The sequence below is a fragment of the Schistocerca americana genome, chromosome 2, assembly GCF_021461395.2.
Source record: "Schistocerca americana isolate TAMUIC-IGC-003095 chromosome 2, iqSchAmer2.1, whole genome shotgun sequence".
In the NCBI taxonomy this organism is placed as follows: Eukaryota; Metazoa; Arthropoda; class Insecta; order Orthoptera; family Acrididae; genus Schistocerca; species Schistocerca americana.
The window spans coordinates 606,438,582-606,464,824 of NC_060120.1; the positions used below are offsets into that span (position 1 = coordinate 606,438,582).

Consider the following 26,243-nt stretch of genomic DNA (forward strand, 5'->3'; position numbering starts at 1 on the left):
TGGTAGTTAATTATAACGGAATTCATTATAGAACGAATATAATAAAAGCCTGTTTCAAACAGACAACAATACTCGATGTAGAAATAGTATCAAAATTTCCGATCTGCAACTGACTAACTGAGAGAAATAAACAGTTATCTACTGCAGATCGCTGTGCCTTCATAGGTAGGCCTTGTGCATGAAAGACGCAGGAAAGAATAGTGTTCACCTTCATTCTTTTCAAACGCTACGCAGTCTCCCTCCTGTGCTATACTGTTAAAACCTCAATTATTGTCGTAGTCATTACTAGCCACCTTTCCACTCCCACTTATATATTTAGATTTTCTTTGAATTTTGTAACCTCTAGAACAGATGATACAATAACTCTAGACACTACTTATAGAAGTGAGACTTATTTTAATCATGAGAATGGTGTTTAATCTCCGTGGCTGTGGATTAAATTGCTGATATAAATCCAGCAACCAGACACTGCCCAATTTCTTTATTTCTTCTAGAAATAATTGAGACTATTTTCACCAAATGGACCAAAGATATGGGCACTTGTAAGGAAAACGTCCCATCGTATCCCCCTCAGGCATATTGATAAGCTGACCCAATGGATACCCCGTCAAAAACTGAACATAGATCAAGCATGAAAACAGGAAGAAGATGTACTGGACTGTGAAAGCCAGAAACAATTGCGTCGTGGTTAAGCGGCTGCCGACACGGTAGCTCAGCGTGTTCGGTCGGAGGGTTAGCAGCCATCTGTAATAAAAAAACTGAGTGAATGGATTAACGACGAACTCCAATGGGTGTCATGGGACGTCCGCCCCTAACAAACGCAACGAACATTAACGAACAAAATGAGATAAAAAAAAGGTCACCGTGTTGGACTGTCAGGCTGCCGAACCGTGTACAAAACTCCCTCGTGCCACTATTTTATTTTGTTTATCATAACGTTATGAACTGTTCGTCCGGTCATTGAAATGTTTGTTCTCTTTCTGTAGTATTCGCAGCTGTCATACTACATATTGGTTACAGAATATGCGTCATGTGGGACTGAATAATGAGAACAGGCGAGATACCACATAGACGTCTCGCATAAATGAAAACAACAAATAAATGGGTGTGAACTAGGTTACAAACAGGAATTCAAGAGTCAAAACTTCTAAAACGGAATGCAAATTCAAAAACGTTAAAAACATATGTTTTGATAGAGCACATAGAAACTGTGTGATTGTGAAACCGTTGCGTTGATTTGTTGCAGCATATGTGACAAATTACTATGTTTTCATCATTTTGTTGGGAATAATCACATTCACATTAATACGGACACCTAAATCGAGCAAGTAGGCACGTCTCACTCACTTGCGAAGCGTACAAATTAGGTGTGTCAATAAGAGATTCCTATCATATGACACACGTACTATTATTAATGCAGTGTATGACACACCAGACGTGTTTTCTGGTTGAGGAACAGCAGAGGAAAAAAATGAAATTTGCATGGGAGAGCGCTAAACACTGTTCGTCCGTTTTATAGTCTAACACCGTGACCTCTTAACCATGGTGCCTAGACTGTTTCCGCCTCCTCAATATTGCACTTCTCCATGGACTGTACACTGTTCCTGTTTTGCTTGTTTCTCACAGTTCAGTACACGTACACCTTCTTCCTGTTTTCACGTTTGATATGTCTTCCGTTTTTGATAGGCTGTCCACTGCGCCCTCTTACCACTAAATGTGAGAGGGGCGCGATGGGCAATTTCCCTTGTTAGAAATAGCCCTCGTTTGATATGTGAAAGGTCCGGAAATATGGCAATCAACGTAAGACCACAATGAGCACAGACGTGCCGGTTTACAAAATAGTACAAAGCAAAAGACAGCGTTAGGGAGCTACAGGTGAGTCAAAAAAGAAGTTCCGGAAATGAGGTGTTTATAGCAAGTTTTTCATATTATTTCGTTCATTTCCTGTACACTGAGGGCCGCGTTATTTACAGCACCACTTCTATTAGTAGTAATCTACAATCGCAGTCGCCAGAACTTCTCAAAAATTATAATCACTAATATCTCATATTATTGGCACATATACAGATCCATGAATACAGCTGTCTTTCTCTCTCTATCTCTCTCTTTCTCTCTCTCTCCCCCTCCCCTCCTCTTCCCCTCCCCCACCCACACTAACGTACACCAACTCACACTCTCACATACGAAAGCATTCCAAACCCTGCGTCCGGTTTTTGGGAGGTTTATCTTTGTTCTAAGGCAAATGAACTGTAACTTTTCGTGATTATTTCCTCCCATTTATCTCCAGTTGGGAACCTCTCAGTCCCAACCCGTCTGAATCGAGGATCTGTAATGTAACGAATCTCAACATTTTGCTCTACCTCTTGGAATAGACAAAGAAAAATACGAATCATTCAACAAAATCCACGTTATTTCGGCAAATAAATATTTTTGTGCCTCTGGAAATACCTACGATAAAACCATATTGCTCGTGGTAGTGTTTTTCATGCTCGTTGTATGTTTTTCTTGTTTTCAGCATTATTTGACGTATGCTTACTTGTGGGATAATGACCGAGAGGAGAAAGTCATAAAATTTGTGGAAAAGGATCCAATTATACAGGAGATAAAGGAAGAATTTGAGAAATATGAAGAGACAAGCGAACAGATAAGGAGAATTCCAGACGTACACGTCATACGAACGCTAGAAATTGTCATGGGTAAGCATACATGAAAGTTCCTTAATCTTTATATTGTGAATTAAATTTATTACATCCTCTAATTGGTGCAGTGTAAATCGACAGTCTTGTATACAAGAGGAATTCGAAATTACACATTGACTTGTGTGAGGTTACTTCTTTTAAGTACAACGAAACACAATGTGTACAGAAAATACACGAACGGAAATTACCTCCACGAATTTCTCATGTAAGTTCTTCTCGGTATTTCGCCCAGGTGCGGAGCTAGTGTTCGATTCGGGTGGTAAGGGGGGGGGTCACATTTGTTAGTTAAGATGACTGTCAAAATATGGTTCATCGTTGTGTCTCTTTTGAGAGAACCCAGATGAGAATGATGCCTACGCCCACTCCAGAGCTTTTTTTCTGTGTGACCTCCTCTCTCCCCACAGCGCCGCGCGCAGTAGCAGCGCAGTTCGAGGCGCCATATCACGGATTGCGCGGCCCCTCCCGCCGGAGGTTCGAGTCCCCCTCGACCATGGGTGTGTGTGTGTTGCTCTCAGCATAAGTTAGTTTAAGTACCGTGTAAGTCTAGGGATCGATGACCTCAGCAGTTTGGTCCCTAAGGAATTCAAAAAATTCGACCATTTCTCTCCAAATCCTACATTCCGAGAACAAATATAACTTGTCATTACTCACTTTTAATATGCCACGGATGTCTACGGTTTTGTTATATGTTACTAATAACAATAAACAGGATGCTTTTTTCCACCGTGTACAAACTCTAGGGATGGATCGATGAAAAGACACGAAACAAAAACGGTCTAATGAACTTATATCGGAAAATACACGGTTTCCATGCTAGAGACCATTTATTCAGTCACATATTGTTCCAGAGACTACGGTCTAATACGCGCTGTACCATATAGCCACAGTTACAGTATGTGCTGAAAATGATTTCCATGTGCCTCAACGCATGCGTGTACGCGCCGTAGCATGTTCTGTCTCACTCGTTCACATTGGCCAAGCTGCATACGAACAGTGTTAAAGGCAGCATGAACACGCTGCCCCAGTGTCTCCACTGCTGGAATGGGCTCTACATAAACCATACTTTTGAGGTGGCCCCATAACCAGAAATCGCACTGGTTGAGATCTGGTGAACGAGCAGACAATGCTTATCAGATCCATCGACCAGGGAAGACACGATTGAGAAGCGCCCGGACGTTAACGGCGAAGTGGGCTGGAGCACCATCATATTGCAACCACATAACCCTTCGAGTCGTCAATGACACTTCTTCCAGCAGGGGAGGTAAAGTCATCCACAAGAAACGATAGTCCCGGCCTGTTAGTGATGTGGAAGAAAGACTGGTCCCAAAGCACGGTCGCCGATTATACCGGACCACACTTTCCGGCTGCACCGATGCTGATGATTCGCTGTCGCCGTACCATGGTGGTTCTGCATACTATCTGACAGATGACTGCTATGAAAGTTGAAGATACCACTCCGCGTAAAAGTGGCCTCGTCTGTGAATAGGATGGATGATACAAATCCCGGAATCGTGGTCGCCTGGTGAAGAAACCAGTGACAAAACTGCTCCCGATGTGGAAAGTCTTTCGCTAGTAAGCTCTGCACACGCTGTAAGTGATAAGGGTAGTAGCAAATGTCACGGAGAATGTTCCACGTAATCGTCTGGCTTACCCTGTACTGGCGGGCCAACTGCCTGGTACTGACATGGCGGTCGCCTTCCACAGTGCTAATAACATTTTCCTCAAAGTCTGGTATCCAGTCATTTCGGGTACGTCCTTCATGATTTCCTGCTTCCTGAAATGGCCCAGTCTCAGACAAACGGCGAAACACTGTTGCAAACATTGAATGCTGTGGTTGTTATCGGCGGGGATAGGTCTTATGATACAACCCTTGCTGCCCACCACCCGTTGCCACTGGCCTTTCCGTAAGTAAACACCATGTCGGCAAGCTAGCGATTCGAATTCGGAACCATTGAGTACACCGCTGTATCACATCCACTACAAGCTGAATCACCAAGAGAAGTGAGTCTGATACAACATTACCAATCATTATGGCAGGAGAGAGCGCTAGGGTATGACTTACGAGGAACAGTACCGCCCTCTAGAAGGAAACCAATATTGTAGCTGCGGCTTCACCGTACAGCGCGTATTAGACCGCAGTCTCTGTAACAAAGTATGATTGAATAAATGGTCTCTAGCATTGAAACCATGCATTTCCGGACCTAAGTTCATCAGACCCTTTTGTTCCGTCTCTTCTCATCGATCAATCCCTAGAGCTTGTACAATGTGGAAAAACTCACCCTGTATATGTAAAATATTGTAACGTAGTAGTAAAAAATTAATAATTTGTTTACATGAGAACTTACTACTTGGCTATAGCATAACTCGAAGAAATTGGATATTTGTGGTAAGTTCCTATGGGACCAAACTGCTGAGGTCATCGGTCCCTAGGCCTTTACACTGCTTAATCTAACTTAAACTAACTTATGATAAGGACAGCACACACACCCATGCCCGAGGGAAGACTCGAACCTCCAACGGGGGGAGCCGCGCGAACCGTGGCAAGGCGCCTTGGACGGCGCGGCTACCCCGCAGTAACTCGGAGAGATTGCTTTTCAGAGTAATTATAACTTGAAAAGTACTCGTCCAACACATGAGCCGTGCAGTTGATTTAAGGTGTCTGATATTAACCTAATTTCATAACTTTGCCAAGTCATAATTTACCCTCTTTAAAACCTAAGAGTTATTAGCATTTCAAACATGACTATGACTATGACTTTGTCAACAAGTAAATGACGGAAAGCTGTTTGCTTAGGTTGTTTCCGATTCTTTTCTTCACTAAAATGTCTTTAGTTTTTGCTATACTAAGTTTCCTTCTATTCACGAACGCGTCGGTATTGCTGTTAGCATTGAGTATGGGGAGGAAGTACGGTCAACATGTAAATGAGCCAGCTGGTGAGGCCGCAAGCCCATTCACGTGGGAAGACCCTCAGGAAAGTAACTAAAATGTAGAAGTTCTCATCCTTTTCGAAACACTTAGTCTTCATGCTACTTTATTGCCCATAATTATAAGTTTAAATGATTTTGATAACTTGTTTGGAGGAGGTCATGATGCGCTTGACCGGTCCTTTGGATTGTCACCTCGTTCTGGCAGACGGAGCCGTTGGTATTACACGTTAGCGTGACTTGTTGCCATATTCAAGTGACTGTTGAAGAATGTAGTGAGACGTCTTTTTACCCCTCATCGATGGTCCAAACCCAGGTGCCAGCTGCCGTGATGGAGGTTGTTGCCTGCTGTTATGCCTGTCAGTGAGGTCACATCCCGCTTCATTCTGCGCCCACATCATACCTAGTGCCTTGTTAAGACGACACCCTCTATCTTTGCCAAATTCCTGCCAATGCTGGTTTATACTACTTCAAGTCTACAGTTCCTGATGGCAGAGGAGTACTTTTTTTTTTTTTTTTTTTTGCGAAATTGTCAGTGGATACGGTAGAGGAAGTAAGTCTAACTGCCAAAAATTCATGCAGAACTAAAAACTCAACCAGGCTGAATATCCGGTCAGCATTTAAATAATGCAGAAAATAACTGTACTCGCTACTTCAGAATCACTATTTATCTCTTCTACGTTTACCTTATACAGAAACGACATTTTCAAAATGTTATCCTTTGCTGACTGGTATCGGAGAAAATATAATACTACTTCGCACTGTACCATTTATGTTACTTAAATAAGAACAGTGTTCAACTTACAAGAGGCCCAAATTAGAATTATATATTAATACCTTCAACTACTGACGGGAGTTGATATATATCAATGGGGATAGGTGAAAATGTGTGCCCCGACCAGGATTCGAACCCGGGATCTCCTGCTTACATGGCAGACGCTCTATACATTTTACCAATTATACTGGTTTCTCCGTCCAGTAAACAATAATTAGTCTCCTTCGTCTAGATGGCGAAGAAGCAATCTTCGGAACGAAAAAAAAAGTTTCTCAAGGTCAAAATCAAATTTCTTTTTCCTTTAAGAACAAATTATGAGACATAAATAAGGAAAAGTTTTTTTTTCGACTTGTAGTTAAAGAACAGATTTTACAGGAGCTCCTGACCTGAAGTGTCTCCGCCTACAGCAGGCCAAATCGTCCAAACGTGTCTTCTCATTGCGTAGGCGTGGGTTCTGGGTAGCAGATCTATTCAATCCATCTGAGCCACTGAGGGCACAGAGGACAGTGCGACTGCAAGGACTATCTCGCGCACGCCTCCCGCGAGACCCACATTCTCACCTTATATGTCCACACACTACATTCGTAGTGTCCCTACCCAACACACTCATTACTCGTGGAAGACATTCTTACCAAGTCCCATAAGAATTCGGGTAACATGTATCCATCCGCACAGAAGAGGACGGACATGGCCGGTATTACCAGAACTATATACTTATATGGATATGGTGTCTGGTCTTTCGGACATGTCCGACGGCTGGAGAGACCTCTACTGGTAATCGAGGTCCATGCCGTCTGGGGCGGATTCGAAACCCGCGGCGCTCGGTACCAGAGAATGACTTACTATTCGTCTATTCTTTTAAAATATTTTACTTTTTTGTGGTTATATTATAAAAATCTAGGGATCGGAGCACGTTAAAAGTGAGGATGATGGAAGATCTGTTTGGGTGGGAAGGGGGTGGCAGTAGCAAACGGTGACCCGTCTGCCCCCCTCCCCTTCCCCCCACCCCTTTCCTGTAACCCCAAGAACTGAAAACTGAATTAGCGCCTATTTGCAGGGTATGACGGTTCCAATAGGGACGACTAGCGGCTAATTACGTGGGTAATCTGATAGAGGTTCCATATGGCCTGCAGACCTTGTTAATTTTTAACGATTGCAGCTGCTTCTAAAAGCCGTTGACACTAATATCCATATCGTTCACCTTTTCAGTGGTGATGGAATAAGTCTGGAGCAGTACTATTGGATCCTCCTTTGTTAAAGAACATCCGAGAAAGGTGTTCAGCAATTACGCCCACGTTTTGCTATCCTCAACTACAGTCACTTAATCATCCATGATTGTCCACACACTAACTGCGGTGCCAATGCCAGTCTGTGCCGAGAGTCATGCCAAATTACACCGCTGGCTATCAAAATTGCAAGACCAAAAAGGCGACGTGAAACAAATGTCAAACTGGCAGGAAGTGTACTACTCGTACTTTTCGCCCCGCCATAGAAGATCGTATTGTCACATCATGCTCCTTGAATTAGAAAATGGGCTCATTTGGGACAAGACGGTTTCCATAGGGATAGTACGACGATGTCTGGAGCACCGTAGACTGTAGAACTGCGACCACTGTTGTCGCTTCCCTTGACGCAGCAGCAGAGTATGGCACCTACAACACCATTGGATATAAGAGAGATACCGCATCGTCTTTTGAGATGAGTCCTGCTTCTGCTTGCATCACAATGGACGTATCCGTGTGCGGAGGCTCCAAGGGGAACGACGCTGCCAGACTGCATTTGTCGTTGTCACTGATCTATCACTTGACGCGATTTTGTGGCATGACATTGGATACACAGCGCGATCACCTCTGGTATGCATAACCAGTATTCTAGACACAATCACTTTATTTCTGACTTTTTAAAGACGTGTATTCGACGTTTCCGTGGCGTTATCTTTCAGTAAGATTAAGCAAGAGAAGATGTTTCTCTATGCTGTCCTGATCTACCGCGACAGAAGAGGTGTTCGACTGTTGCCATGACTACCACGTTTTTCGGATCTCTCACCCATTAAAAACAATCTCCCATGATCCAACGGATTCCAATTTAGTTAAAACTGACCATGGGTTTTCTGAGAGACTGCCACGCCACCGATCATCTTCCATTAAGATTCATGTACTCTGGCACAGAGTTGACGCAACATGGAATGGCATAACCTTGCCGGCCAGTGTGGCCGAGCGGTTCTAGGCGCTTCAGTCTGGAACCGCGTAACCACTACGGTCGCAGGTTCGAATCCTGCCTCGGGCATGGATGTCCTTGGGTTAGTTAGGCTTAAGTAGTTCTAATTTCTAGGCGACTGATGACCTCAGATGTTAAGTCCCATAGTGCTCAGAGTCATTTGAACCATTTGGCATAACCTTATTTTCATCCAAGTTTAGGTCCAATCGAGGTCGTTTGGCTTACAGACATCGTTGCTCCCAAAGTTGACAGATCAGTGTGCTAAATTTCGCACTCTGTGTATCCCCACCACTACGAATTTAAACGTGTAACCATCGCAGTGTGCTGTGTATGCACATAAGTAACCTGCGTATTTGCAAAGTAGCTAGTAGGGGCGTTCTATTAGTAATCCAACAGTTTTTTCTCGGCCAGTTTTTGTTGAAAACTGCGGAATTTGTTGTGGGACATCGTAGAATATTCCCTCTTCATCTCCTACAGTTTAACAAAGGTCTGATATGTAGTGGCGCTATATGTAACCCTCAAAATGGCGTCTGTAGTGGAGGTGAGTTCAAGCAGATCTGTCATTGAGTTTATTTTGGCGGAAAACAAGAGCATCGCAGATATTGATGTCTACGGAGACCTGTAATTGTACAAAAGCACGGTGAGTCTTTGGGCGAGCCATCTGTCATCATCGTAACAAAGTCGCGCAGACCTGTCCGGTCACCCGCGTACCGGCCAGCCGCACACACCTGTAGCTCCTGCAATACTGGAAAGAGCGGACATTCTCATTCTAGGTGATCAACGGATCACAAACACCTCGCTGTTCAACAGGACATCTCTGTTGGTAGTGCTGACACATCCGTCCACCAGTTGGGGTACTCAAAGGTGCGTGTTCGTTGGGTCTTCGCCGCCTAACAGAAGTCCATAAAGACCAATGTGTTTGGCCTAATGACCGATGCTCTCCACGGGAAACAGTACGTGGATCATGGCGAGGTTACTGAGGCAGCAAGACGTTGGCTCCGACGTCGATCAGTGGAGTGATACTGTGCAGGCATACGTGCCCTCCCAGCAACGTGCCGTAAAGCCGTGCATTGGACAGAGATTATGTTGAAAAATAGGATTTTGTAGCCAAAAGAGTGGGGAATAACACGATGTGTTAGAATCCTTAATAAAAGCGACATGCTTTCACAAAAGAAAATGTGTTGAATTACTTGTAGAATGCCCCTCATAGCGAAAAACATCAGTGACCATTTTATTTTTAATTATAACCTTTATTTCAATCAGCGCTCAAATAAATTGTTTAATACTTGTATCGGTTGTAGTTGATAGCCATTATCTGCTTCTTCCTTTTCTTGTGCCTTTGTCCCGCATTGATGCAGGGTCGGCATGGTTGTTAACGAATTTGATATGATTAGTGTAAGGTGTGGCCGGATGCCCTTCCTATCGCCACCCTGTTAGCCCTGGGGTGGAATACATGTGTAGCCCAAATGTATGCGTATAGTTGAAAGTGAGCGAAAGTTTTGCAAATGTTTGCGAATTGTGTAACTGAGGCGGAAATTGGGTACCAGCCTGGTAGTCGCCAAGTGAGATGTTGGAAATTGCCTTAAAATCTCATAAAGGCTGGCCGGCACACCGGCCGTCGTCGTTAAGGAGAGGTTTACTATCTTTTGGTTCAAAAAATCGATTTTTTTAAATTGCATTTTTGGATCCATGAAAGTGTTTAGACTCCACCCCTGAAACGGTTTTTCCGAATACGGAACGGAAATGTTTGTTATTCGAGGTTGAACACAAAATGCACCTATCTGAAATCGGCCTTTTTCACGCAACAGTTTTTTTTGTTTCGGAGGACGAGTTATTGTATCGGTCCTTGGGAGAAAACACACAAAATTCAAATGAAAGTTTGAAAGCGTGTGTTTGGAAGTTAGTCCCCAAGCATTTGCATTCTAGTGCGTAGACTCTGGAGATTGCGACTTTCCTGGCAGCGAGCAGCTTCAACGAAACGTGTTCAGCAATTCTTAAGACCATGACAACGATGGACGTCACCCTGGCACTCTATTCGACGCAGTTCGCCAAGCATTCGGGCGACAACCAGATTCAAGCGGCCAAAAACTGCTTGTCACCGGCCGTACGAGCGGCTCTGGAGCAGCACAGGATTGCCCAGATCGAGCAGAACGCCCTCTATGAGGAAGGACTAGTTTATAGACCCGAAATAGCAGACTGAACGTAAGTTGCATAATATTACAGTTATGCTGTTGTTGTTGTGGTCTTCAGCCCTGAGACTGGTTTGATGCAGCTCTCCATGCTACTCTATCCTGTGCAAGCTTCTTCATCTCCCAGTACCTACTGCAGCCTACATCCTTCTGAATCTGCTTAGTGTATTCATCTCTTGGTCTCCCTCTACGATTTTTACCCTCCACGCTGCCCTCCAATACTAAGTTGGTGATCCCTCGATGTCTCAGATCATGTCCTACCAACCGATCCCTTCTTCTAGTCAAGTTGTGCCACAAGCTCCTTTTCTCCCCAATTCTATTCAATACCTCCTCTACCCATCTAATCTTTTCTGTGGCACCACATTTCGAAAGCTTCTATTCTCTTCTTGTCTAAACTATTTATCGTCCACGTTTCACTTTCATACATGGCTACACTCCATACAAATACTTTCAGTAACGACTTCCTGACACTTAAATCTATACTCAATGTTAACAAATTTTTCTACTTCAGAAACGCTTTCCTTGCCATTGCCATTCTACATTTTATATCCTCTCTGCTTCGACCATCAGTTATTTTGCTCCCCAAATAGCAAAACTCCTTTACTACTTTAAGTGTCTCATTTCCCAATCCTATTCCCTAAGCATCACCCGACTTAATTCGGCTACATTCCATTATCCTCGTTTTGCTTTTGTTGGTGTTCATCTTATACCCTCCTTTCAAGACACTGTCCATTCCGTTCAGCTGCTCTTCCAAGTCCTTTGCTGTCTCTGACATAATTACAATGTCATCGGCGAACCTCAAAGTTTTTATTTCTTCTCCATGGATTTTAGTACCTACTCTGAACTTTTCTTTTGTTTCCTTTATTGCTTGCTCAATATACAGATTAAATAACATCGTGGACATGCTACAACCCTATCTCACTCCCTTCCCAACCACTGCTTCCCTTTCCTGTCCCTCGACTCTTGTAACTGCCATCTGGTTTCTATACAAATTGTAAATAGCTTTCGCGCCCTGTATTTTACCCCTGCCACCTTTAGAATTTGAAAGAGAGTATTCCAGTCAACATCGTCAAAAGCTTTCTCTAAGTCTACAAATGCTAGAAATGTAGGTTTGCCTTTCCTTAATCTTTCTTCTAAGATAAGTCGTAGGGTCAGTATTGCCTCACGCGTTCCAACATTTCTACGGAATCCAAATTGATCTTCCCCGATGTCGGCTTCTACCAGTTTTTCCATTCGTCTGTAAAGAATTCGCTTCAGTATTTTGCAGGTGTGACTTATTAAACTGATAGTTCGGTAATTTTCACATCTGTCAACACCTGCTTTCTTTGGGATTGGAATTATTATATTCTTCTTGAAGTCTGAGGGTATTTCGCCTGTCTCATACATCTTACTCACCAGACGGTAGAGTTTTGTCAGGGATGGGCCTCACAAGGCTGTCAGTAGTTCTAATGGAATGTTGTCTACTCCGGGGGCCTTGTTTCGACTCAGGTCTTTCAGTGCTCTGTCAAACTGTCAAACTCAGGTAATAGGTAATCAAAACTTCAAACGCGTTTTTCTCAAAAGGACTTTTTTTTATCGCGCGGTATGGAAGCTTCAAACTTACTGAACATATTGGTTCAAATGACTCTGAGCACTATGGAACTTAACTGCAAAGGCCATCAGTCCCCTAGAACTTAGAAATACTTAAACCTAACTAACCTAAGCACATCACACACAACCATGCCCGAGGCAGGATTTGAACCTGCGACCGTACCAGTCGCGCGGTTCCGGACTGAAGCGCCTAGAACCGCTTGGCCACCGCGGCCGCCACTGAACCGTTTGGCATGATTCTTTGTTTCCGAAGAAGCTAACTAAATTGTCTAGGAGTTGTACCACTTTTACTCTGATCCATCAAATATAAATATTTTTACTTGGCCGACGAATTCGAAAAATCGATGAAAAAACCCTATTTTTTCAAATGGCCACCATTTTGTTTCCTATGGCCCAAATAACTTAAGAGAGATACAACTCCTAAAGAATCTTACATACTTCGCTAACGTCAACTCAGTTTTGATTTCAGACGAGCCGGCTGACCTGTGACATACCGCGCGTGAGGGTCTACATCGAAGTTTTGTTTCGTTCCGACGGCACTTCCACTTTTGCTCTTCGGCTCTTCGACATTTCCTGTCGAAAAAATCTGGTTTGTAGAGAAAATATCAATAAACATTTTGATCAAATTTGACATTGATATCTATAACACATCCAGAGAAAAGAATTCTCAAAAAACATGCTTTTTTTCGGGCCAAAGATAGTAAAGCTCCCCTTAATCCGCCGGACGGATTCGATCCATGGCTGCCGCACCTCCCCAATTCCCAACGTCACGCTTTTTTTTCTAATCTCATTTTGTTCCTTATTGTTCGTTGCATTTGTTCGGTGCGGGCGTCCCATGACGCCTGTTCAAGTTCATCGTTGATCCGTTCACTCAGTTTTCTTATTACAGAGGGCAGCTGACCCTCTGACCGAACACGCTGAGCTACCGTGCCGGCAAAAAGTTTTCAGCCCATTCCGATGCTTTAACATGCACGGCTATCCGTGAGGGTATTTAGTTATTATCAATAGCCTATAATTAATTCGTGGCCGCTAGCATGTTCTGACGCGTAGCACCTTCTGCCCCGTTATCTCTGTGAAATATTTATATGCTACTAATAGTGACTAGTCGTTCGAAGTTGGTATAGGTATTAAACAACTTATTCGAACATTGACGGAAATAAACTTTATTGCCGGCCGATGTGGCCGAGCGGTTCTAAAAAATGGCTCTGAGCACTATGGGACTTAACTTCTGAGGACATCAGTCCCCTAGAACTTAGAACTATTTAAACCTAACTAACCTAAGGACATCACACACATCCATGCCCGAGGCAGGATTCGAACCTGCGACCGTAGCGGTCGCGCGGTTCCAGACTGTAGCACCTAGAACCGCTCGGCCACTCCGGCCGGCGAGCGGTTCTAGGCGCTTCAGTCTGGACTCGGGCGACCGCTACGGTCGCAGGTTCGAATCCTACCTCGGGCATGGATGTGTTTGATGTCCTTAGGTTAGTTAGGTTTAAGTAGTTATCGGCCACTCCGGCCGGCGAGCGGTTCTAGGCGCTTCAGTCTGGAATCGGGCGACCGCTACGGTCGCAGGTTCGAATCCTATCTCGGGCATGGATGTGTTTGATGTCCTTAGGTTAGTTTGGTTTAAGTAGTTCTAAGTTCTAGAGGACTGATGACCTCAGATGTTAAGTCCCATAGTGCTCAGAGCCATTTGAACCATAAACTTCATTGTTACAATAAGCACAATTTCGTTCTTCCCTATCCTTCTTGGTGTGCCAGTTTTACTGACAAGCTTTGTAATTTTGTTCTGGAGGTGTCAGAATGGCTATCATGTAACTTCTCCTTTACGATCGAGTTTATTCAAATATTCTGCTCCTTCTGTAGAAACGATGTGATTTGCAATAACAGTGTATGAATATGTTTGAACACAGACAAATTCAAGGAGGCGCTGCTGAAGGAATCGATGGCGTGGAAGATCCTGTTGGGCAAGTACCTGAGCCTGGCTTACCGCGCCAAGCTGGCAGAGATGATGGAGTTCATCAAGGAGAAGTCGAGCGTGCTGCAGCGCAAGGTGAAGGACCTGGACGACGTGCGTGTGGCCATGGCGTGCCTGGAGGCGGTGCGCCAGAACTTCCTGCGACTGGACATGGGCATCGGCCCCATCGAGGAGGTGTACGCCACGTTCGAGCACTACGGCGTGGACGTGCCGCGCGAGGACGCCGAGCGCGCAGACTCGCTGCGCTACGCCTTCAACAACCTGCAGCTGAGCGCCAACCAGGTGCAGCAGCTGCTCGTCGAGGTGCAGCACCCCTTCCTGCAGGAGCTGCTCGAGGGCGTCAGGACCTTCGACCAGGAGGTGCGTCGCCCTGCTTCTCATACCCACTCTACAACGTGGTCTATCCACACAGTCCGAAAATGAAAACGGGTCGTTTATCAGAAATTTAAAGTCAAGGAGTATGAAATTGGAGATGGAGGAAACCTGTGACGCTATTTTACCAACGTGTGGACCATTTTCGAAGCCACTGTCTTGGATTCAACTCGTAATTTTCAAACGGAAAGAGGGTCATGTGACACATGAATCAGATAGATGCGACGAGTCTGACTATTGCCAAAGATGCCAGAATAGTGGTTGATGGCGATTTATCCGTTTTCGATCGTCCAGTTTTCTCTGTATAGTTACCAGAATGAAAAATGTTCCTATCACAGCGCAAAAAAGGCGAATATGTCCTGAACAGAATTAGGGATGTAAAAGAAGGGATTTATCCTGCGGCTTCAAAGACGTTAAAATCAAAACATCTTCACATATCCGCTCCTTCCCTTAATTCAATTCACGTAATAATGAATTCTACGTGCTCGACTCTACACCAACATATCGCGACAGCGGATAAAGATTTCTGGATACAAAAATATTGTTTTGACTTTATCCACTTATCTACCTCAGAGCAAAGTTTGACCAGATTCGTACACATTTAAGGTACAGAAGTGGTTCGCTACAAAAACTTTCCAGAAAAACGTGTTCTTTTTTTTTTGCACGTATTTGCTTGTAAAATCTGAACGGTGCACATACAAATGATGCCATTAACTCTGCATTAATTTCAGCCCAATTAACATCTTTTTCAAAAGGAATTAATTGTTCCGCACAATTTGCCTGGGCGCCAGCTCCGGTTCGTCGTTCAAAACTTGCTACACTGTAACATAGCGTAATTAAGATAGATGTTTGATGGCTACACAAATGGCCGCTGGTTCAGGCTAAACAGAAAATTTTTTACCCCATATTCCTAGCTCAAATTGGAATCTAGCGCCAAGACCCCGCCTTCCCCCATCCCCCCACGCGCGCTCCCCAAACAGTGATTCTGCGCGCGGCCTTCTCAAACACATTTTTTACAGAGCTTCTGCACTGCAACGATAATATTTTTTCTTTCCTGCGACAAAGCCACATTTTGGTTAATGACTGAGTGGTGGTGCTTGAACTCCTCTGCGACAACACGGGTGCTCCTCTATCCTGTTACCAGGACGATCTCAGTGTGTTCGGTCTGTGTTAACGCCATCAAATCTCACGTCACATGTAAGGAAGAAACATCAGTCATAACTCGAGAATGAATGAAACTATCCTCAAAAGAAAGACACAATTAATTATCTCATGTAGTTCTCTATCTGACTATTATGTCACATGACACCTGTATAAATTTCAAAATTAAGAATTGCACCAAAGATGGTGGCTTCCAAAATTACCACCATGTTGGTAACACAGCCAAACAAATTTTCCTCTTCTTCTATCTCATCCTACCTAGCTTTATATTTCGGTTTCTCCATTTGTTTTTCACTTATGGACCACCCTGTAGAACTTCTTACACGTAGTTCAACATACTGACAACAACCTGATAGAAGAGTTCTAAACGTATTTCTTGTTTTCTACATCTAAGAGGGCGGTCGAGTAATACAATACATACGTGGTCCTTCCTTCTACGTCTACAACTAAATCTACATGGATACTCTGCAAATCATATTTAAGTGCATATCGGAGGGTTCATAGAACCACCTTCACAATTCTCTATTACTCCAATCTCGTATAGCGCGCAGAAAGAACGAACACCTATATCTTTCCGTACGAGCTCTGATTTCCCTTATTTCATCATGGTGATCAACAAAATATTTTCGTATTCAGAGGACAAAGTTGGTGATTGGAATTTCATGAGAAGATTCCGTCGCAACGAAAAACGCCCTTCTTTTAATGATGTCCAGCCCAAATTCTGTATTACATCTGTGACACTCTCTCCCATATTCCGCGATAATACAAAACGTGCTGCCTTTTTTTGAAGTCTGGTTCGCCTTCCCCACAACATTTTCTGTGTGTTCCTTCCAATTTAAGTTGTTCGTAATTGTAATACCTAGATATTTAGTTGAATTTACGGTTTTAAATTAGACTGATTTGTCGTGTAACCGAATTTTAACAAAATCCTTTTAGCACTCCTGTGGATGACCTCACACATTTCGTTATTTAGGGTCAACTGGCAATTTTCGCACCATTCATATATCTTTTATAAATGGTTTTGATCTTCTGATGGCTTTATTAGTCCCTGCTCTTTATGATCTTCTGTTAGGTAGTGCAAAAGCCAGTGGGCACACACACTGAGTGCCCCAATCGGCGGTCGAGTGTGCCAGTACTACCAACACAGACGTCCAGTTGTGCAGCGAGATATTTGATTGTGATCCGTCGATCAATGCCATGATGAAAGACGCCTCGCCCTACGACTCATCCTGCATTCTTTCACTGCCAGGTCTCCGTAGACGTTCTGCAAGCACCTGTGAATATATGCTGTGCTTTGGTTTTCCGCTAAAAGAAACACAATGATAGCTCTCCGTTACAGACGCAATTTTGAAGGCTATGTATAGCGCCGCCACCTATCGGGACTTCATGGAACTATAGGGGCTGAAACGAGAACATTCCACGAATTCCCACAACAGATTCCTCGTTCTTTCAACCGAAATTGCCCGAGAAAAAATGTGTTGCGTTACTTACTGCAAGCCTCTCGTAATATTTCTGAGGAAAGGATGCTCACATATCTCTGAATAGGTGTCCCACATTTCATCTGTGCTACGGACCTCGTGCAACCTTGGATCAGCATTCCTACTTGTATTCTATCTATTTCACTTCCCTTAGCGAAAAAAACGTCATTCCAGTGCACAGAGAAATTCCAAGTGAGTAATGTGATTACACATGGTTGTAACTATTTAAATGAAGGAGATATATCAAAAGAATTACAGAACATGTAAAAAAAGTTCAAAAGAACGTTTCCGTACTTTGTAAGTGTTGTATAGGAGTCTCTTTAGTTACACAGACAACATCTAAGCGACAATCCAATTCATGCCACACGTTCGGCAGTATGATGGAGTCACGGAGTCATCGACGCGAGTGTATTACAAATGCGCATTTTAAGTTCTGGAACTGAAAGGACCTGCAGAAGAAAGTGCTAACACTCAATTTATAATCTGTTCATCGTAAGAATAAACCTGATGTAAACATTGCATTATGTATTCTTCCGTGTTTGCTGGAACCTCATTGGATTGCCGTTTCACGTGGGACTGCAGCCAAGCTGTCTCGAGTACTATCAAGTGCGATAGTAAGGGTACGTTTTGTGCTGTGCGTGACGTGCTCATCGACTTGCAGTTCACACGAAAAAATAAAAATAAAAATAACCAGCAGAGGAGCAAAACAGCTTCGAATGTCATTTAATTTTTAAACCGAATGAAATAATACACTGCAAACCTCCCACAGAACGCTCCTTTGACGACTAGACGAAATTTCGCAACACGTTATCGTTTTTAGCTAATGTACTATTGTAATTAAAAACAAGAATGATGAAAATTCAGCCGGCCGGGATGGCCTAGCGGTTCTAGGCGCTACAGTCTGGAACCGCGCGACCGCTACGGTCGCAGGTTCGAATCCTGCCTCGGGCATGGACGTGTGTGATGTCCTTAGGTTGGTTAGGATTAAGTAGTTCTTCGTTCTAGGGGACTGATGACCTCAGAATTTAAGTCCCATAGTGCTCAGAGCCATTTGAACCATTTTTGATGAAAATTCCTGACTTAACCACAGGGTAATTTTTCTGAATAAGCTTTGTGTAACGTAAGAGAGTATTGAAGGATTTCACCGTATAGTTAAATATTGAAGCTACTGAAAGTATTACTTACAGGCAGTCGTCTGGTAATCTCTTAGCTCATTCCTTATCCGAATCCCAGAAATACATTTCAGTTCTGGAAGTGTCACCTGTTACGTTGATAACGAGCCTATCAACAATAGAATCCACGAAGCCAACCAGGCGCAGCATTTTCTCTTCTACTTTTATAACGAACCGTTCTATATCCCACCAGCGTTCGGCAGTGACTTGTGAAAAAGCTGTGTGCGTTAGTTCCAGTACGACTGGCAGCTAAACAGTCTTGTTACTTCTCGGGCCAAATCCCGCAGCTTGGCTTCAGATCACTTCTGTTGGGTTCATATTGTAATGGTACAGTAGCAAATATAAACATGCAGCATTTGTCTGACGTGCTCGATGCTGTGAAAATGATTGTTTTTCATGTTTCTACCATACTTCTCTAGCTCTGTGGTATAAAACGATGGACGTCGTCCAAATAAAGAGGATCTGGTTTTTCATTTTTGCCTTCAAAATTAACTTGTTATGTTTTCTTAATTTAAACAACTGAAGAATTTGCATTTGAAATGTAAACAGGAATTTCGCGTCCTATATGTAATTAGAAACAAGAAGACGTGCATTATTCAAAAAAAATGATGATGAGTGTTATAATTGTGAGATGTAGGTGTTTCAAATTGAACGAGAAAAAGATGATGATAGGGAAATTTGAAACAATGCACGAGCAACCGCTTGTGATTTATACTCCATTATGCTACCAACTACGCTACACATTCAATCTGGGTTGGCTTATCAACTGCGTCATATACAACACTGGGAAAACTTCAAAGCTGATTACCTCCGTAAATTTATGAAAAATTTTAAGAGCAGCCTATTTCTCGGCACTTTTTAACAGAGTTCCACGCGCGTGTTTCATTACGGAACAGAAATCAGTCTCAGCCATTTTTATACTGCGCATTAACAGCGCGACAATCAGAGCACAACGCTGTGAAGGCTGTGACCGTGCGCGATTTTTGAAGTAAAAACTACGTAGCTAAAGCGTGATAAAGAAAAACGTTGGTGGCTGTTAATACATTTAAATATCTTAAAAGTTTTATTTAACGTAACTTATTAATAATATATCTAATACATAAATAGAACCTACTTCCAAGAGCGTAACAACACCGGTGTACGTGTGCTACGGTTTCTGACCAATCATCGTGTCTGTGTTTGTTTACATCAGGTTTATTCTAATGATGGACGGATTATAGCAAGGATTAGTCTGATGATCAAATCTGTTGCATGCTCCAGTCGATCACATGCTGATAATATTAGGGTCATTCAAAAACAAACGAGGCGGAAGCTGTAAAAGGAAAACCGTTGAAGGGATTGTGATACCGTTGCTTATGGAAGAAGCCTTATATAAGAGCGCTGAGGGTTCAAACTCGCCGTTACAGGAACAAGGGCGCACACCCACGTGATGACAGACCGAGCACGTGCACGCTACGACTGTCGATAAAATATCGATATGTTGATTTTTTTCCCAAAAAATGTCAATTTTTTGGGCGATAACTTTCTCCCGATATATCGATATCTAAAAGGCAATATCGAGTGCCAATATTTTTATGTTATATTGTTTCTCAGTTTTCGGTAAATATTTGAAATTGTTCCTTTGAAAATGTAGTAGAACCTAATTTTACTTTCACTGTGTGAAGGGGTCTTACTAGTTTTTGAACTTTCATCACATCTAGTCTCTCTTTGAATGTGTGAAACAAGAAATGTGGATGGCACAGAGCAGAAGTCCGATTGCACTGGCAGAGGGGGGAGGGAGGGGGGTGAACGGAAAAACAGATTTCCGATGTGAAGAATAGAAAACCAGCTGCGTGGAAAAATTTTTTTTTAACGCAACTAGTCTGCCATTTCTTCACATCGGCATTCATCAAAAACAGTTGCTGAAAATGATGAACAAAAACCTTTACGACAATACTGGTCTTGGCGGTGGGCGGAGACGTGTGAGGGTAAATGCTAACGTAATAGGCGCTCGGAGCTACCAACAAACTGCAAAATTTAACTTCACGACGCAACTTTGACACTACAACTGCTACGTCCCTGGCGTTTGCAGAAATGAAAAAACAGAGATGTCGGCATGAAGTGTTCCAGACGAATCCGATATGTGACGAAACCGAACGACGGACCCATCGGACACCTTATATTGTGCCACTTACCTGCAGTTACGATTGTTAGCATAATGGTTATCACCAACCGTGAACATGCAACGTTTTCATTTCAATTCTTGCTTTAAGGGGGATAAGCAGGCTGCTAGATTGTTTATGTGCAGAACATCTAAAAACAAATCGTTATTTAAATATACAGCTCTCAAGCCGGCTGTGTATTTATAATGTGCAGCCGATATTTTTATAGGCCATTGCGTCGATATTTTTTCCGCCTATATATTGATACCTTTTCTCGATACGTCAAGGACTATAAAGGTTACATTTTAAATATCGATATATCGGATTCACTATATTTTTAAATATATCAACAGTCCTAGTGCACGCTTGGACTATCCACTACGCTCAGTCGAGCTGAAATCAGAGAAATGGAAGCTTGAAAAGAAGAGCAAAGGGATGCAGTGCGTTTCCTCGTGGCGGAAGGAATGCGGGGAACGGGAATTCATCAAAGAATGGCACAAGTATACGAATAGCGCTGAATGTCTGTTGCAATTGCGACACTCAGTCCGTCCTCTGGGGCAAGGTCTGCACCATATATCGCTGGTCTTTAATAATGGCTGCATCTACCTTCTGGACAACGGTAATAGTAATGCGGTATGGCGTTCCAGATCGTGTGTCATCGGTCAACAACATCCGTCCTTCTGCAAACGCTTCGTACATTTGTGCCATTTTTTATGAATTTCCGTCCGCTGCTCTCCTTCCGCCCTCAGCAAATGTACTACACCCGTTTGCTCTTCTTTTCAGGCTTCCATTTCTCTGTTTTCAACATACTGAGTGCAGGTGCTCGTTCTATCGTGCGGCGAATTTGAGGCTTCAGCGCTCTTATAGAGACCACAGGTTATTTGGTCGACAATGGCACTGCGATCCCTTTGCCGGTTTTCGTTTTACTGCTTCTGGTTAGTTTTATTCTGAATGACCCTAGTAATTACACATATACTACCAGGAAAAATTGTCTTCTGTGTAAGTTGATCTGTCTTATCGTATTTAAGTTCTTGTCTTTCAGTTTAGCCAAACGTACAACATGCGATAGCTCAAAATAAGCTCTTGTGGGCTAGAAATTTCTTCGGCCGACCTCGTCAGTTGTTTTCGGCAAAGGAGATGCGTACACAATGTCCTTCACACAACACCACAAAAACAAATCCCTAGGTGTCAGGTTCGGAAATCTAGGTGGCCAAGAGCAAAACACAGCGTCGTCATGTCGAGCGCGACCGGTTCAAATGATTGGAAGATGTTGATTTAAAATTGTGTGATCCTCCGTACCCGAATATGTAGGGTGGACCATCGTGCACAACGACCGAAATTTTGAACTTTCTTATACATTCTCTGTTTTCTTATCGATGTATCGCTATAAAATCAAACAGTAATCGCCATATTCATTTTGAATTGCTCTGTACGCTAGTGCATGTTAAATGTTAAGTCAGCATACGAGGATTGCCTTTTTTTTAACCCTCAATCGGTAGCTAAATTAAAACCGCAGCGAAAATCCGGTGTAGCTTTGTTCAGAAGTATTTCGCACTGTCTCAACTATGCCGATCTATTGCGTCACGTCGCACTTCACGGTTCTGAGTTGCAGTGAGCACTAACGCTACCTGGAAAATAATGTCTCCTTCCAAGTACGGATGCCCGCTCCGATGTTTCACGTGATTTCAGGCAACTCCACATAATGTACTGTCATGCATTTCCTTCTTCGTGACAGTTCTCCACCGCACACTGCAGGGCAACGAGGACGCTCGTGTTTTGTTTTCGATGGGAAGTCTTTGACTACCCATCGTAAAGTCGAGACTTTGCTCCTCTGGTTTTCGTCTCTTCTCTTACATGAACCGCTGGCTATGATGACTCTATTTTGGCACAGGCAACAAGCTTTAGACCAGCGTGGGGAACTGGTGGAAATCACAGGCGGTTGCCTTCTATGACAAGCGTATTGGAAAGTTGGTACCGTGCTACGACAAATGTCTAAGTCTCAACGACGACTATGTAGAACAGTAACTGGAAGGTGTAGCTAAATGTTACAAGTAAAACATTTTTTATTTTCACTGTGGTTGAATAAAAAATAGCTCACGTATTATGTGTTATACTCGTAAGGAGCGTCAAGCGAAGGAGTCCCATAAGTTCGTAGCGTTTTTCCATAACTTAATAAACACAGCAGATACACGTAACAGTGATTTTAGCCTTCAGTTGTATATTCTCCTTCGGCGTCTACCAACGCTGGGGTAACTTTTCGATTCCGCGACTGTAGAAATCATACGGTTTGAGGCGAAGAGCTCGTCTGAAAATCAGAGTGCGCAAGATCAGTTAAGGTGGGTGCGGAATGACTTCCCATCACGACTCCTGTACAGTGCTTTTGAACAGTCTAGCAGTATTCGGACGGGCGTTATCGTAGATAAGCATCACTTCACGCAGTCTTTCTGCTCGTTGTTGTCGGACAATGTCTGCAAGACGTCTTAAGTTGTTGACCGTTAACGTCAGCAATGATGGTTATACGTCGAGGAAGCAATTCCCGGCACACCACACCGTCGCTGTTCCATAAGATGCGTAACAATATCTTTTGTGGATGCGCACATGTCTTTGTACGGGGAGTTGTTGCGTTATTTGGGCTTAATCATTCCTTTCTTTTCCTTATGTTAGCATAAAGACGCTACTTATCGTCACCAGTAAAATCGTCTGTGTTGTTTACGACCAAATTGATGATGAACACGCAGAGATGCTGATTATGTGATTTTGGCTTAGAGCACGCGGACCCATACACTCGATTTTTGAACCTTCCCCATTGCATGCAAATGTCGCACAATGGTGGAATGATCGCTGTTCACCACATTTGCCAGTTCTCGAGTACACTGGCGTGGATCATTGTGGATCTTCATCAAACCGCAAAGGTCCTCCTGAATGTGGAGAGTCACTACTGTCAAAACGATCCTTTTTAAAACGATAAATCCGTTTTCATGCCGTGCTCTGTCCAATGGCATTACCCCCATACACGACGCAAATGTTCCTGGCTGCTTGTGCCGCTGTCACCACCCTACTGAACTCAGACAGAAGAATATGTCGGAAATGTTCTGATTTCTCCACTTGGTACACAGCTCCACTCACTATCTCCAAATGACAAAATGACAATATGTAAACTCAAATATCAGCGGTAAACTACAAATAAAAAATGACAGTCGATAAATAAACCCGTTGCAGACGGAATACCAACATTCAAAACAAAAACGCTATGTACTTATGCACTAACCTTATATATCGAAAACTAAAATCGATCGACGAGTGCAACGAAAGGTGTGCGTATTGTGACAGTTGTAAGAATTTTATACGGGGTTTCTAAATATTTAGAATAGCTGCTAAATAGATGGCGCCGTACGCTGTGCAGTTCTGTATAGTCGTGCATAATTAAACTCGTCCTCTGCAAGCAGTCCTCTGCAAGCACATCACAATCTTTTTCGAAATGGCTACCACTCGCTGTACTGAGGTGGCACAAACGAACAATGAAATATCCTGTAGTGTTTCAATGAAAGTGTATTCAGATGTCACACACGTCGCCCATTCAAGCTCATCCAGCGTGATGGAATGATTCCGATAGACAGTATCTTCAAATGTGCTCCACAGAAAGTAGTCTAAGGAGTCAGGTCGGGAGAATATGGAGGCCAATCCATCCTAGCGCCAGTAAATTTTCAATAATCCAACGCAATGACTCTGTTGCCGAAGTATTCATCAAGAAAGCGAAACACCTGGTGGGTGCGATGTGGTCTGCCCCTTCCTAGTATGAACCACTCGGTGCCTGGTCGATCTTACACCGCTAGCTGTGTGGTGATAGATTGTTCCAAAACTGCAACTTAACGTTCATTAGTGATCTATCTCGCATGAAAAAAGGATCTGTAATGCCCCTACTGCAAATTACAGCCCAAAAAGTAATTTTGGCAGAAAACAGTGGTTTCGTTCACACAAACGGAGATTTTCGGAACTCAATAATCGCGTTTTGTCTATTCGCGACTCCATTCAAGTGTAAGCGTGCTTCATTTGTGAACGGGATGGAGCCAACGTCAATCTTTCATTATCAGCCATTGCGAGGGTCTGGTTCGGAAAGTCAACCCTCTTGCCACACAGCCCGTACATGTATGGCCTGGTGACTGGCTTGGTGGCTTTGAATACTGAATGAAAACATGTGTAGGCTCTCAGTATTTTCTGCGTGCTGGAACGCTTCAAACCAGCCTCTGCTGAATTCTTCGAACGGATTTCCTTGGATTTCCTTGAATAATTTCAGAAACCGTGGCGACGTTCTGAAGAGTAACTACAGTTTGCTTGCGGCCAACCCCGCTAGATCATCAGCCATGCTGCCTGTCCGTTGGAGTTTGGCGAAGAGCTTGCAAATGGCTTTCGCGTCGGGATCTTTTGGACATCAGTCGTGTTCGAAAGCTGCGCCTTATTGCCGTAGGAATGTCTTATAATCTGCAATATTCCATCACCAGAAAAACACATTGTTCAATGGAATACATGATATCAACCGCTTCCTTCGGTTCGCTAACGTCCTTCACGCTGATAGCTCTGAGCTATTGCAATTACAGTGCCATCTCTTAGCAACTCCTCGAACTATTTGTCAATTTCTGTATACAATGAATGAATGAAATTATTCCGCTTTTGGCGGTTAAAACATTATTTTTATTTAACACATATTTGTCGCTTTTCTCCTTTCTGGTCACACATTTCACAAACTACATGATATCGACCCCATATATTGACATGTTTGCACACCATATCTTACACTGTTTGTATGTTTACATCTTTGATGCTTTTGTGATCCATTTACCACGCCTGTCACACGAGATTTAAATGTAAGTGTTTACATCATTACTTCACTAGCACTCTAAAGTGTTTGATGTATGGAACAACAGATAAATTCATACATCCACATGCAACTTCTCATACGCATTATTTTCTTTATTAGCATTTCAATTCCCTGTGAATGGGGGAAGGGGGGGGGGGGGGGGGGGTATAAAACCGCTCTTCAGTCAAAGGCTACAAAACTACATTTAAAGATCCAGAATGAGATTTTCACTCTGCAGCGGAGTGTGCGCTGATATGAAACTTCCTGGCAGATTAAAACTGTGTGCCGGACCGAGACTCGAACTCGGGACCTTTGCCTTTCGCATGGTTCGCAGGAGAGCTTCTGTAAAGTTTGGAAGGTAGGAGACAAGATACTGGCAGAAGTAAAGCTGTGAGCACGGGCCGTGAGTCGTGGTTGGGTAGTTCAGTTGGTAGAGCACTTGCCCGCGTAAGGCAAAGGTCTCGAGTTCGAGTCTCGGTCCGGCACACAGTTTTAACCTGCCAGGAAGTTTTATATTTAAAGACGTTCAAATATATAAACGGAGACAGCAACAGATGATTTTGTAGAAAATACATAAATGGACGATATTTATGATTTTTACATATAAACGGGTGACAATAAATGAGGAGCCGGCCGGTGTGGCCGTGCGGTTAAAGGCGCTTCAGTCTGGAACCGCGTGACCGCTACGGTC

The 26,243-nt window shown here is 43.3% G+C and overlaps 1 protein-coding gene across 1 annotated transcript in view; it reads left to right on the forward strand.

Moving 5' to 3' along the window:
• Positions 1-26,243, forward strand: part of LOC124594242 (dynein axonemal heavy chain 8-like) — a 619,801-nt gene that overhangs the window by 246,520 nt on the left and 347,038 nt on the right. The window contains exons 18-19 of the mRNA XM_047132606.1: positions 2,516-2,696; positions 14,309-14,733. Of these exons, the coding sequence (XP_046988562.1) occupies positions 2,516-2,696; positions 14,309-14,733 (606 nt within the window). The remainder of the gene's footprint in view (positions 1-2,515; positions 2,697-14,308; positions 14,734-26,243) is intronic.